Source organism: Drosophila albomicans, chromosome X (genome assembly GCF_009650485.2).
Source record: "Drosophila albomicans strain 15112-1751.03 chromosome X, ASM965048v2, whole genome shotgun sequence".
In the NCBI taxonomy this organism is placed as follows: domain Eukaryota; kingdom Metazoa; phylum Arthropoda; class Insecta; order Diptera; family Drosophilidae; genus Drosophila; species Drosophila albomicans.
The window spans coordinates 14,126,033-14,139,801 of NC_047627.2; the positions used below are offsets into that span (position 1 = coordinate 14,126,033).

A 13,769-nucleotide genomic window follows, 5' to 3' on the forward strand; every position below is an offset into this window, starting at 1 on the left:
GCATTAACATTTTATGCAAAACATTTTGCGAATTTGTGTGTGCAATCAACGGAGAGCCGCAAACAACGAGAAACAATAACAATAACATGATAAAAAAATATATAATATGCTTGCTTGCTGCCTCTAGGCAAGTTAGCGCAACGCGCAACGTGCAACGCGCCGCATTTGCAACTTGTTGCACGTTGTAATTTTCCGCTAATTTGGCGGCGCGCAATCCCAACGCTCTATGGCTTTATCAGTCAAGTTAGCCACAGCCACAGTCCCAAACTACCTGTTTAATAGACACCACCTTCCATCTCCATCTCCTCCCAGCTGCTGCTTCTGGTCAGCACTTGGCCAGCACTTTGGGCTTCCGCATGTTGCGCTTCGCTGACAACACAAGGCCAGGAGGAGCTAAAACGCGGCACGCTGGACAAGTCAGTGGCGTTATTACTTACCGTTAGGCATGTGCAACTGCAACTGCAACAGCAACAGCAACAACTGCAGCCAAACATTGCCGCTGTGTCATGCTGTTAGAACCAGAACCAGAAGCAGAACCACAGTCCGAAACCGCATCGCTTCCAGCGATAAAAGCTTACAAGTTTCCTGTTAATAGCTTCACAGCTATAAAAGCTTTTTAGTGAGGTTATGTACCTCTCGCAAAGGGTTTCGCTTCTGCAAAAACAAAAAGAAAAATAGTATAGTCAAATAGTAAACTAAAATTAAAGTAAATTAAAAAAAAAGAAAAAGTCGAAGATATCAAAAGAATTGTTTAAAACCATTTAAAAACCAAAATATTTAAATAAGAACTAAAGTAAAGCTTTTCTTTTAGTGATGTTAAAGAATTTCGCTTCTGGAAAAACAAAATAAACAAAAAAAAAAATAGTAAATTAGAACTAAAGTAAATAAAAAAACAAAATTGTCAAAGCTATCAAGAGAATTGTTTAAAACCCTTTAAAAAATAATAAGTACTAAAGTAAAGCTTTTCTTTTAGTGAGGTTATGTACCTTTCATAAAGGGTTTCACTACTGCGAAAAAAGATAGAATAGTCAAATTGGAAATTGGAACAAAATAAATGAAAGAAAAGAAAAATAATCAACATTATTAACAGAATTGTTTAGAATACTTGATAAACCAAAATATTGAAATTAAAACTAAAGTAAATTAAAATAGGCAAAACTAAACAAAATAAAAGCTTTTGTTTTAGTCAGGTTATATACCTATTATGCAGAGTTTGTCATTTAAAAAATATTAAAATAAAATTGTTTAGAACCCTTGATAAACTAAAATATATAAATTAGAACTAAAGTAAATTCAAATAATAATAATAAAAAAGCAAAGCTTTTCTTTATGAGGTTAGATACATAAAGGGTTTTCCTTCCGAAAAACATACAATAATAAATTAGTTTAGAGCCTTTAATAAATCAAAATATTTAAATGATCAATAAAATAAATTTAAAAGAACGAAGAAAAATTCAAAGCCCGCATTTTGTTGAACTTTTTACACAATTTCTTTATTGTCATTAGGTAAATTATTGTTATGGTTCATCATTAGCAAATTTGCAACATAGTCGTAATGATATCGAAGTTAACTTTATACACCATACGCGTACTCGTCATTATTTTAACATAGATCATAGTTTACTTAATATTCTTTAATGGTGATCAGTACAATTGTTTTTTTATGTTTTCTTTTTTTTTTATTTTTTAAATAATACAAAGAACTATGCATGTAAATGTAAACTAAATGTGCATAAAAGTTCTTATATATGAAATCTAAAAAAATTATGTAAATAGAAAAGAGCACAAAAATTATTCGCAAACACTAATGCAATAATCATCATCACAAATGCAACACAATCGAAATTCAACTTCATTATTATAATCAAAACACATCATAATGAAGATGATAGCGCCTTAAGCTAAACATTTAGTTCATTCTTTTACTTCATCATTGTTTAATTGGTTTTAAATGTTCTTTATAATTTTGGTTTTACGCATTGTTTGTTTACTTTCGTTTCAATAATTGTATAAGTGGAGCGAACTGTGGGTTGGATTCGATTCGGTTTCGTTATCGGTTTCGATTTCGTTTTCGGTTTTTGGAATATGGATTTCCTAATTCGGAATATAGAGATTGTTGTGAATTTGGGGAATATGGTTGTATATGGCTTTAAAACCGCATTTCATAATTATTGTCAACATCGATAACACTTAATACAGTTAAATATATATTATATGTGTATATATACTATATGTATAGATAGATGCACTTTGTATATTATGTGTAAATATACAGTAAATAAATCGATTGATTTTTCATTGTTTTGGTTTTTCTTGGTTGCTTTTTTGTTTTTTTTTTTTGTTTTTGTTTTTGCTGTTTTGCACATTCAACACACATAAATGTAATATAATTTAATGCAATACAATGCAATACAATACAATATAATATAATTTAATACAATATAATATAATATAATATAATAATAATATATATGTATGTATATTTCATATAATATAGAATATTCTCTTTTCTTTTTCCTAGTTTTTTTTTGGTTTGGTTTTGGTATATGCGATGATATTCGTATCCTTATCAGTATGTATATATAATAATTATTATCGGCACTCCCGATTTATGTATATGTATAGAGTTCTCATTCGTAGTACATTCGATACAATCGATCGATTGACTGAATCGATTTCGGCTAAAGATGAACGGTTTCGTTTTTCAATTTGTTAGGCATTTTAAAATACAATTGCGTTTGCATTTGGAATTCTTTTGTTTTTCTTTCAATCTAATTCAGCATACCCGCTTAGTTAGTTAGTTAGTTAGTTAGTGTTGTGTTCTAAAACTGATCCGGAACTCATGGGTAATAAACTACATTGGCTCTTTATCACTTTTGGCTCTCTCTCTAACTAGTCTCTTCTGCTTCTGCTTCTACTTTCATCTTCATCTTAGTATTATTATTTGATATATATGTTAGTCGACGTTCAGATCGTAAATTTTCTTTGGAAATCAAAGAGCATTTCTTCTAAGCAATAACAAGTAATCGGCAAACGTAAAGAAACATCTAGAAACACTTAGAGATAGTACTTATATATTGTTCTTTATGCTCGTTAATACCCTCTACCCCCAGCAACAGGCATCGGATCTTAAGCTATAGCTAAATGTTGGATTAAACATAGGAATTATGTAAGCCTCTTTGTGTGTAACAAACTAGTATTTTTTCTATGATATAGTATTTGAAACGCCGGGTACAGGGTATCTGCTAGTCAAGTTTAGCCTTAAAATGTAATAATAATGCGATCTGATTTGAGTTTCGATTTCTCTTATCAAATAATTATTGCCATGAACAACACTGAAAGCTGACAGTGCTGTAATGTTATGTTCTTTAGTTTTGTAGGTGGTGCTCTGTCTGAGATCATAAGAGATATAACCAAAGCGAATATATGATATGGTATTTTTGGTATTTGATATTTGATATTTTGCATTGCTTTATCGATAGAAATACGTATAACATTAAGAAGTTAAACGATGAAATCACAAACGGTTTACAAAACCTAAACAACATTAAATGCTTGGAGATGCTTTAACATACAATAGTACAAGATATGATAATACAGATACACGTTAGCTACTATATAGTTATATATAAACTATATAGTAAATAGTTTTATTATAGTATATTTGATATAGTCAGCAATCTTTTGCGGGGTTCAAAACGATTTCCTTGCAATCAGAGTTCTTATATATGATATATATTTATTCTTATTTTCTTAATCGTGTCTGTAGAATATATATCATATACATATATATCGTGTTTGCAAGGGCATCGCATATTCGGCTTGCCGAAGAACTCGATTCTTTCTTAAACTTTGCTTTCTTTTCGTTTTGCTTTTTCGCTTCGTTTCGTTTCGCTTTTGGGTTCGTTTTTGTTTCGTTTTTTTTTTGTAGAAATCAGATGCAAATATGGTCAACGACGGGTATACGAAATCGGATATGTAAAGACGTACGTACGTAGTACAAGATATGTGGGTTACACCACACACATAACAAAAAAAAAACTGACAATGCCGAACACACAATAAAATTATATACCGTAATATACCGAGGAATGCATTTCACAGACAACAAATACAAAAACAATAACAAACTTACTTTTGTTATTATTTGGCTTACTAATTTTATCTGTTGTTGTTGTCTGCCATAATTATTATTGCGAGTGCATGTGTGTGTGCGTGTGTGTGTATCGAACATACTAATGAAGTTATGCGGAAATATTTTCTAGATTTCCATTTGTTGTTGTTGTTGCTGTTGTTGTTGTTGAAACCGCACACTTGACGTCGAGTTCACCATTTGCTTTGCTGCCTGTTCCTGTTTCACTTTTCGTTTTCGTTTCTCCATTTTTCATTTTTTGTTGTTACTATTATTATTACATTTATTTTTCTTTTTAGCTGTTATTGTTATGGTTGTTGTTGTTGTTGTTGTTTTGTCTTTGGCGCAGTCTTTGGGAACATATTACATACACAGAGTTAGGGTATTAAATGTCGTTTACCGACGCTCGGTGAGCGAGTTTTGCTTTTGCTTTTTCTTTCTGTCCGTATTTACAGTGAGTCGCATTTGCGTTTCGATTTGTTTTGTTGTTGATCATTTTATTGTCATCGTTGCATCTGCTACTATGTCTGATTCTTCTTCTTCTTCTTCTCCTTCTTTGTCTGCATCTACTCCTCTTCCTCTTCGAGCGATTTCTCGGGCAATCCGTATTTGGGACAACACATTCCCTCCGTCCCGTCCATGTTGAAGCAGAAGACGCTGCGCTCCAGCTCAGTTGGCTCATGCGGCACAATGCCGTGCACCTCTTTCAGCTCCGCCTCGGGGAACCAGGCGGGATCCGAGTCCTCCACCACTTTAATGCCGCACAGGCTGCGTGCGTTGCATGACAAACAAATTTTCATTGGCGAAATGAGGTTATTTGGTACATTTAACTATTGCATCATTCCAAAATCAAAATATCAATGTCAAAATATGTGTATATGGCATGAAACGGTTATGAATCGGCTTGACTTGACTTAACGGTGTTAACATTTCAAATATTTTCTTAATATCTATGTATATATATGTGCATATGTATGTCATGAAACGGTTAAATCGGGCAAATCGGTTATGGGAGCACTGTTAAGCTAGATATATGATTTGATGGCATTGATAATAACTGTCTATTTAATGAAACGATTCTGAATCGGGTTATATAAACATTTGGTATGACATGAAACCGTTATAACTCGATTATGTGAACACTGTTAAACAAGATTTGACTTGAATCAGACGAATTGGTTATGTCAGCACTGTTAAGCTAGTTATGTAAATATACGACTTGATGGAGTTAACATTCAGTTTATATTCTGATAAATTTTTGAATACCAGAATGTCTCTAGCATGAAACGGTTATGGTTCTGTGAACACTGTTAAGCTAAATATGTGACTTGGCATTTTTGCAAACAAATTCTTGATATTCATGAAACGGTTATAAATCAGGCGAATCGGTTATGTGAGCACTGTTAAGCTAGATATGTCTCTTGGAGTTACATTTCAAATGTTTTCAAATAAATTCTTGATATTCATGAAACGGTTATGAATCGGGTGAATCAGTAATGTGACTTGGGTGACATTTAGAATATTTTCAAATAAATTGTCGATATTAATGAAACGGTTATGGATCGTGTGAATCGGTCATGGGATGGGATACAACGTAGTTGAGGTGTACCGATAATAAATCGGTTAAGATTACGGTTATGTGAGAAAAGTGAAATTAGCAGTTATGCCAACTTATTTAGAGATAAGAACTAGTACAGATGTAATGATCATGAATCGGTTATGAACCGTTTAAGTGTTAAATGTTCATATTAACATTGTGATGACTCACCGCAATAGAGCAACCAGTGGAATCCAGAGAATGGACGACAGAATCAAGGCAAAGGCAATGACAATACACCAATGGGGCCACTCCATGGACTCGGTGGCGCCCTTGGCAGCGATCCAAGCCGGATAGCTGCTGCCCTCGGTGACCAGCTGATAGAACGAGGCCAGCAGAATGGTGACCATGGCACACGGCGACAGATATTTCCAGCAGAACATCCAATAAAAGCCCGGCCTCGAGCCCGTCATCATTTCGATGTCATCGGAAAAACGACGCACGCCATAAATGTAGCTGATCGAGAGACACTCGAAGAGCGCGATGATCAGCAGCGGAAAGTTGCCGGCAAAGCTGTCCATTAGCTGAAAGATGTAGCTGCCAGCGCCATTGGCAAAACACATTGAAATGATGCAGCACGACAAGCAAAGAGCCTGCAACAAAACGAAAGAGAGATTAACGATGAAGTAAAAGTAAAAAATGTGAAGACATACGCCAACGATATATTCCTTGGGCAGATTGGGAAACAGTTTCATGTCCACCAGCGATGTGACGACGCCCTCCAAGGTGCCAAATTGCGAGTCAATCCCGAGCGTGAAGAGCATGAGGAAGAAAAGCACGGCCCAAAGTTGAGCGCCCGGAAACTGATTGATGGCCTCAGTAAAGATGATAAAAGCGAGTCCAGTGCCTGAAGCGCTCTGCAAAGTATCAAATATCAAATATATTTCACATTCCAAACCATGTCAAACACTACTCACATTGGCCAGCTCCTGCTCCAGATCGCAAATGGGCAGATTGTGAGTGCGATTCTGAGCGACGAGTCCGGCGCGTTCCTCGGTGCAGCGATCAAAGGTCGCCGTGGCCTTGAACCCGATGACGGCAAACACAACGACGCCGGCAAACATTGAAGTGCCGCAATTGGTCAGCGATACCAAAATGGCATCGCGATAGCAATTGTTATTCGCCGGATTGTACGAGCTGAACGCAATCAGGCCGCCAAAAGCCAAGCCGAGCGAGAAAAAGATCTGAGTTCCGGCCTCAAGCCAAACGACAGGATCGAGTAGCGTCTCCCAGCGTGGCGTGAACAGATGCGCAACGCCATCGGCGGCGCCTTTGAGTGTGATGCCGCGAAAGAAGAATATGATGAGGACCACGTAGGGAAAGATGGCAGTCATGTAGACAATTTTGCCGGACGATGTGATGCCCTGTACCATGCAGATGTAGACGAGGAACCACGACACAATCAATGCAATCGCCATGTGATAATTGAAACTCTCCGGCAGATCAACGCTCTCCGAGCACTGCAACGTGGTGCGATACCAATAGAATTGTGTCGGCGACGATGCCACACACTCCGGCTCGTGATCGTACGTGTAATTCTTGTACAAACGCGTTGGGCAATCGGCCCACGGCAGCGGCGATTCAAAGCTGTGCAGCAAATAGATCAAGCACCAAGCGATGATCGTATTGTAGTACAGCGCCACAATGAAGCTGACCACAGCGGACGAGATGCCAATGCCGCCTAAATAAGGCGACACCTGACTCCACACTCCGATGGCGCCCTTGCGCAGTCGCTGGCCAATCGCCAGCTCCAGATAGAAGATCGGTATCCCTTGAATGCACAGCATTATAAAGTAGGGCACCAGAAAGGCTCCGCCGCCATTTTTCTGCGCCAGATACGGAAAGCGCCAGACATTGCCCAGGCCAACCGCATAGCTGGAAAGGAAGAAATTGAACAATAGAAAAAGGTTTCATTAGTAAACTTAAATATGTACTTCAAATTTTAGCAGAGTAGCTCAAAAATATACAAAGTTTTAGCGTTGAACCGCTTAAGAACCACATCGAAACTTTAAGCCTGACAATTAAAATAAAATAAAAATCTATTTGACAGTTTTCAGCTTGAATAATCTTTAAACTCTTGTGATGAACCGGTTCGAGGACACTTTTGAAATGTCTTTGAACCTCTTGGAAACTTTAATATTCTATTTGACAGTCTTCCGCTTGAATAATGTTCCAACACAGGGGCTGAACCGATTTTGAACCACTTTTGAAATGGCTTTGAACCACTTCGAAACTTTAATATTCTATTTGTCAGTCTACAGATTAAATAAGCTTCAAACTCTTGCGCTGAATCGGGTTTGAACCACTTTGAAAATGCTTTTGAGCCACTTATTAATCTTCAGCTTGAATAATGTTCAAACTCTGGCGCTGAATCGGTTTTGAACCACTTTGAAAATGCCTTTGAATCACTTCGGAACATTTATTCATTTCAAATTTGATTTTGAATCACCAAAAGAAGATTTTATAGTAAAATTCAAAACTAGTTAGTTGGAATAGTTACGATCCACTTCCAAGGCAAATTTATGATTATAGTATTAAAGATTAAGTAATTGCAAAATCAAATACTGACTGTTGAAACTTTTGAACCACTCCGCTGAGCTTAAGCAGCACAAAACACTCATCGTTTTAACATTTCGCATACTCACCCAATGGTGGCGAGCAGAAACATGATTTTGCTGTCCCAGCTCTCGCGTTCCTCGCCCTCCTTTTCGCCCTCAACGATGTCCTGCTGCTGCTGCTGTTGCTCAACGACGGCGGCCAGCTCGGCCTTGGTTTTGCTGGTGCCAGCATCGGAGCCAAACGGTGGCTCCTGCTCCAGTTCCGATGACTCATCGAAGGCATCGGACATGAAGCCCTGATTTGTGGCGCCATAGAGCGGTTGATGGTGATGATGCAGCGAGGTGTGATGATGATGACTGACGCCATGCTCCTTGGGCACCAAGCGACCACGTAACTCCTTAAAATTCAAATCAATTAATATATTTTACTTCATATTTAGTATGTGACTTACCCGCAGTTCCAATTGATCGATGCTCTTTTGGCTCTTGAGCACAATATCGCGCGAACTCTGACGGCGCAACAGTTGCGCTGTATTTGCCATATTTATTATATTCAAACGAGTAAAAGTTGTTTTTTGAAATTTGTTGTTGTTTTGGTTTTTTTTTTCTAATTTATTGCTAATTTACGAGTGCGTTTTTTTGTTGTTGCGATTTTCAATCGGTCAACTTGATATGCATGTGCATGTGCGTGTGCGAGTGTTGTAGCTGCTAGCTATGCGGCGCGCGTAACTAACGACGACCCAATCGACATTCTCGTTGCATACTTTTGTGCGCTAAGCAATAATATCAATGGACGCCATTTTGTTGCTGCTGAGCTTTGTCGTTTCACTTTCTATTGTATTTGTATTTTTGTATTGCAGTTGAGTGCTAAACAAATGGTGAGCCAAATAAAGGATATAGCTAAACCAAAATTAAAGATATCATGCATTTAACAATTAATCAATCTACAGTACAGACATGCAATATATGTATGTTAAAATACCCACAGTCACACACAGGACATAAACTGATTGACTTCTATTTGCGAAGCGTGCGACAGTGCGACATTCGACCATAATAAATCAATCAACTGAAGCTTCACATACAACCACCCACATTACATCCACACACACACACACACACACAATGGCCACCCACAACAATTGTAATTTTGTGTGACACAGAGAGAGTTTCAATTGCACTGACTGATTAGATGGACAATATTCCCATTACTACGACACTCAGTCCTTTGTTTACTGTCTCTACTCTTTGCTTAAGTTCACTTAAGCTGGGCTAATGGATTTCATTTTAGTTAATTTTCACATAGAAAGCCCTCATTTTAGCTTGATTATCGCAGTGCTGACATATCCTTCTACTATGCTCGTTACTTACATATAGAATTTAACGATTTTTTTTTATTAACTGGACTCATGCATACACATCAATCGACAATTTTTGCCTAAATATTAAAATGGTAAATTGTTTATTTATTTAATGTATACCGTTTGTTTGTATTAAGTGTGCACGTTTGGTTAGGAAAATTTCTGTTGCCTACTTTTCGGCTGGCACTTATGTATGCACACGCAAATTTTGTGCTGCGGCCTTATATAACATGTAACTACGAGGATACCAAAGCGGGGGAGTTTAGCGGGCAGAAGGAGATGCCAAAGGGCAGCATCTGATTGCCTGCTTTACTGACTGACTGACTGACTGACTAACTGTGTATTCCACGTGTATCGCGTAGGTGGGAGTGGGTGGTAAACAGGCCTTAAACTTTATTAACCACCATTCGCACAGATGTTCATTTAATATACATATACACTACACGCAAAACGTAACAAAAAGTAAATACACACATACAGACACACATACATGCGCGTACTTAAAATGAATGTATGTATGTATTACATGAGAAGCTAGTCAACGTAGGAAACGCGCAAGCAATGTAAAACCTGGCAACGGAGACGCAAAAAGAACGCGCCGTGTTGCTGCTGCTGCTGCGTCGGCTGAAACTGCAGGACGTTGGCAAGAAACTGTTGAGCTGACAGACACAAAATTCGTTGTTCGCTGTCGCAGCATTCAGCTTCTGCTTGCTGTTGCTGCTCAATTAAGCGCGCGCGCAGTCAACGACGAAAACACGACAGCGAACCGACAGTTCGAAAAAGGATGGCAATGGCATGCATCATTGCGGGGCTCGGGAGGCAACTGGGGTTATCAATGAAATGCTTAAAGTAAACATAAAGGCCGAAGCAGCGAAGGGGCCAGCAACAAATTAGGCCAGCTGTTAAACAGATGTATGTGTGTGTAACGGTTGCAATTTTAAAAATTCGCGAGCACTAACTTAAGATATTAACACTGCACTTAAAATTAAACGAAAATATGACTCACATATAATAATGCTGCTTTTTTTTCAATTCACTTCACTTTAATGGCGTTCACTTGCAGGATTTTTGCATTATAACTGTTTTATTCAAGTGTGACCACAAAATGCCAATTACTAGTTTCAATTGGTATATTGATATATTTGCAAAACATGAACAATAAAGCGCTTCATTTTAAACAATATAACACCTTTTGGCTCTATTTGAGTGTGAGCCGCCCACTGATCGGACTTCCGTTAGAAAATTTTGATATTAAATATTGATTAAAAAAAAGCGAATTTGAAAAAACGATATGAATAGATAAGTATCGAAAATTTCGAAAAGCACCTCTTGTACTTTTAAGTATTTTTATAGCAAAAATCGGTAAAGCTTCTGCGGCGTTGTTTAATTATTTAAACTCACATTTTAATAAACCTAATTAAATGTAAATTATATTTAAAAAGGTATCAATCACATAAAATGGACACAATTAATTTGAATGATTAATTATTATTTGCGAAGCAAAATCGATATGCCACTATCGATATATAAATGCATTGACAATCGGCGCACAGTTTGTTGTTGCTCACCAGCTGATGGCGCTGTAAAGTTTACAACGTTTGCCAAAAACGATTTCATAATTAACCCAAGCACATAGACACAACGCAATTGAAACTACAACCGACAACATGGTATTCAAGTGCCAGGAAGACAGTTTCCTCAAGCAGGTAGAAACCATAATAAAACCACTCCATCATCACACATTACAAATCCCTGTTGCAGTTCAAGACAACAATCGTCTCGTGCGATTTTGCGACACTGGACTGGAAGGCCGACGATGACAACAGCAACAACGGAGAGACACGTCAGCTGCGCGGCTTCAATGTGATCTGTGAGGACACAATACTGTTCCCCGAGGGTGGCGGTCAGCCCTGTGACTACGGCACCATCAATGGCCATCAAGTGCGCAGCGTGCAACGCAAGGGCAGCACAGCGGTGCACTTTGTGGAGTCACCGGGCAGTTTCGAGGAGGGCAGCGAGGTGCAACAGCAGCTCGACTGGTCGCGCCGTCTTGATCACATGCAACAGCATTCGGGGCAGCATTTGATAACGGCGCTCTTCGATCGTGAATTCAAATACGATACCACATCTTGGAATCTCGGCCAGAGTGTCTCGCATATACAGCTGAGCACACCGCATCTGATCAGTCGCGAGTCGCTAGACCTAATTGAGCGTCAGGCCAACGATCTGATACGCGAGGGACGCGAAGTCAGCGTTGTGCTCGTCGATCCGGCCACAGCGCTAGAGTTTCAGGATGCACGGGCGCCGCGTGGATTGCCCAAGGATCATGAGGGTTTGGCGCGTGTTGTGCGCATCGCTGGCATCGAGTCGAACATGTGCTGTGGCACCCACGTCACCAATCTGTCGCAGCTACAGTGCATCAAGCTGCTCTACGCCGAGAAGGTGAAGACAAACGTCCACGTCCACTTTGTGGTCGGTGAGCGTGCGCTGCGCAAGCTGGGCGAGGTCTTCCAACGCGAACAGCAACTGACAGCGGCACTCAAGTGAGTCTGCCACCAATCGTGGTTCAATTAAATTCAGTTTTAACACAGTCTCCTCCACAGAGGCGGCGCCTCGCAGCACTTGGAGCTAGTGCAAAAGCTGCAGCAGAATGTGAAGAGCACACGCAAGTCGTTTCAGCTGCTGCTCAAGGACTTTGCCACAGCCGAGGCGGAACGTTTGGAGGAACTGCCTAAGGCACAGCGTCCCAAGTACTTTGCTCTGCATCGTCGCGACGGCATCGAAGTGGATTTTATCAACACACTGCTGCGCAATGCGCCCGAAGACATTCTCTACTTTCTCACTGTCTCCGAGGGCGTCGCAGCGGGCAGTTCGGCCAAGGGACACATGGTGTTGCGTGGTGATCCTGCTGTAGTGCAGGAGATGGGTCCCAAATTCCTCGAACTGCTCGAGGGCAAAGGCAATGGCAAAGAGAACAATTTCCAGGGTAAAATCAACAATTTGGCCAAGATCGAGGAATGCACAGCGCTGCTCGAGGCACATTACAAGCCCAAGAAGGCAGCGACAGCGGTGGAGCCAGCGAGTGCATCCTAAGATGGAACATATAAAACATATAACACATACATATATAACTGTTGTACAATTTATATTACACATAAAAACTAAAGGCAGCGAGCGAGTGTTAACGAAGAAAAACAAATGTTTGATGATGATGATGAAAATCGTCATCACCTCGTCACAGATAGTTGATGTCGTAGTTGCGCATCTTGTGCTTGAGACGCCAAAACTCATTCCAGCAGCCCACATCGATGATGCGCTGATGGAAATTCAACAATCCCACCGAGGTGTATTCACAGACTGCCGGATACGTGCAATCGTCCTCGTCATACAGATCCACCCACATCAGTGTGCAGATGCCCAACGAGAGCAGTCGCAATTTTTTCTGGTTAACCGCACGCTCCAGCATCGTCAGATAGTTGGCAGAGTCAGGATTCTGTTGATCTGGAGGCAATGTGACCATGCGATTTGTTTGTTTACGCAATAGCGTCATAAACGCCGCCTCATCGGGATTATTGCGTGCGGCCAGGTAGAGCGTGAGCACTCCGGTGCCATAGGCCAATGCTTTCTTGGGATTCGCATAGGATTCTTTCACAACACCGGCGCCCACTTCGCCGTAATCACGCAACAAGCCTTTCCAGTAATTTGTCCACTTCTCGACGACAGTGCCTTTGAAGCGTTCGGGCAGAGTGAATTTCTCCTCGATGCGCACACGCAATGCACTCAGTCGATCGCCCACACGCAGTAAACGCATTTTCCGGCACTTGAATAGAGTTTTTAATTGATGTTTATGCAACGAAAACAAAAATTTCCCATAAAAAAGTGTACGTACGTTTTTACTAGCACAACAGACTAATAATCGAAAGCATTGTCGATATTTATGACAAGCAGCTGAGCGCAGTAACTATCGATAGGCGTGCTTTGCAAGGCAGGGATCGATGCATCGAATCAGTTAATTTAATGATATAAGCATTTGTTAAAAGAAAATATAAATATTTCATATTTTAAAATATAAATATAATTTATATGTTCACCAATGTATGCAGATGCGGCACAACGATTGA

The 13,769-nt window shown here is 39.5% G+C and overlaps 3 protein-coding genes across 4 annotated transcripts; 1 reads left to right on the top strand and 2 right to left on the bottom strand.

The window, feature by feature from the left end:
* Nucleotides 1-437: 437 nt before the first annotated feature.
* On the bottom strand, nt 438-10,269 carry LOC117569873 (sodium-dependent neutral amino acid transporter B(0)AT3). Of its 2 annotated transcripts, none has more exons than XM_052002144.1 (7): nt 10,175-10,269; nt 8,740-9,187; nt 8,375-8,685; nt 6,647-7,604; nt 6,383-6,586; nt 5,901-6,322; nt 438-654 (listed from the first exon to the last, which is right to left on the bottom strand). In XM_052002144.1, the coding sequence occupies exons 2-7, from the start codon at nt 8,827-8,829 to the stop codon at nt 513-515; spliced, it is 2,127 nt and encodes a 708-aa protein (XP_051858104.1). In that variant the 5' UTR covers nt 8,830-9,187; nt 10,175-10,269; the 3' UTR covers nt 438-512. The 2 variants fall into 2 exon arrangements, with proteins under 2 accessions (XP_051858104.1, XP_034107106.1); XM_034251215.2 differs by lacking the exon at nt 438-654 and adding an exon at nt 4,563-4,900 and having other exon boundaries at nt 10,175-10,268.
* A 937-nt stretch (nt 10,270-11,206) lies between these two features.
* Nucleotides 11,207-12,741, top strand: LOC117578183 (alanyl-tRNA editing protein Aarsd1-B). Its single transcript, XM_034263496.2, has 3 exons — nt 11,207-11,354; nt 11,410-12,191; nt 12,252-12,741. Exons 1-3 carry the CDS (start codon nt 11,316-11,318, stop codon nt 12,739-12,741), a joined length of 1,311 nt encoding a protein of 436 aa, XP_034119387.1. The 5' UTR covers nt 11,207-11,315.
* Nucleotides 12,742-12,776: 35 nt separating this feature from the next.
* LOC117578184 (mitochondrial import inner membrane translocase subunit Tim29) lies at nt 12,777-13,662 on the bottom strand. The gene is made up of 2 exons (XM_034263497.2): nt 13,538-13,662; nt 12,777-13,468 (listed from the first exon to the last, which is right to left on the bottom strand). The coding sequence occupies exon 2, from the start codon at nt 13,457-13,459 to the stop codon at nt 12,884-12,886; it is 576 nt and encodes a 191-aa protein (XP_034119388.1). The 5' UTR covers nt 13,460-13,468; nt 13,538-13,662; the 3' UTR covers nt 12,777-12,883.
* Between the last annotated feature and the right edge of the window lie 107 nt (nt 13,663-13,769).

Bases quoted from the DNA above. Each gene is read 5' to 3' on its own strand.
- LOC117569873 (XM_034251215.2), bottom strand. From the start codon at position 8,829: ATGGCAAATACAGCGCAACTGTTGCGCCGTCAGAGTTCGCGCGATATT. The intron at 6,323-6,382 runs GTATGTCTTCAC...GTTTTGTTGCAG, and splicing joins CCAAGGAATATATCGTTGGC to GCTCTTTGCTTGTCGTGCTG. The intron at 4,901-5,900 runs GTGAGTCATCAC...CAACGCACGCAG, and splicing joins CCACTGGTTGCTCTATTGCG to CCTGTGCGGCATTAAAGTGG.
- LOC117578183 (XM_034263496.2), top strand. From the start codon at position 11,316: ATGGTATTCAAGTGCCAGGAAGACAGTTTCCTCAAGCAG. The intron at 11,355-11,409 runs GTAGAAACCATA...TCCCTGTTGCAG, and splicing joins AAGACAGTTTCCTCAAGCAG to TTCAAGACAACAATCGTCTC. The intron at 12,192-12,251 runs GTGAGTCTGCCA...TCTCCTCCACAG, and splicing joins CAACTGACAGCGGCACTCAA to AGGCGGCGCCTCGCAGCACT.
- LOC117578184 (XM_034263497.2), bottom strand. From the start codon at position 13,459: ATGCGTTTACTGCGTGTGGGCGATCGACTGAGTGCATTGCGTGTGCGC.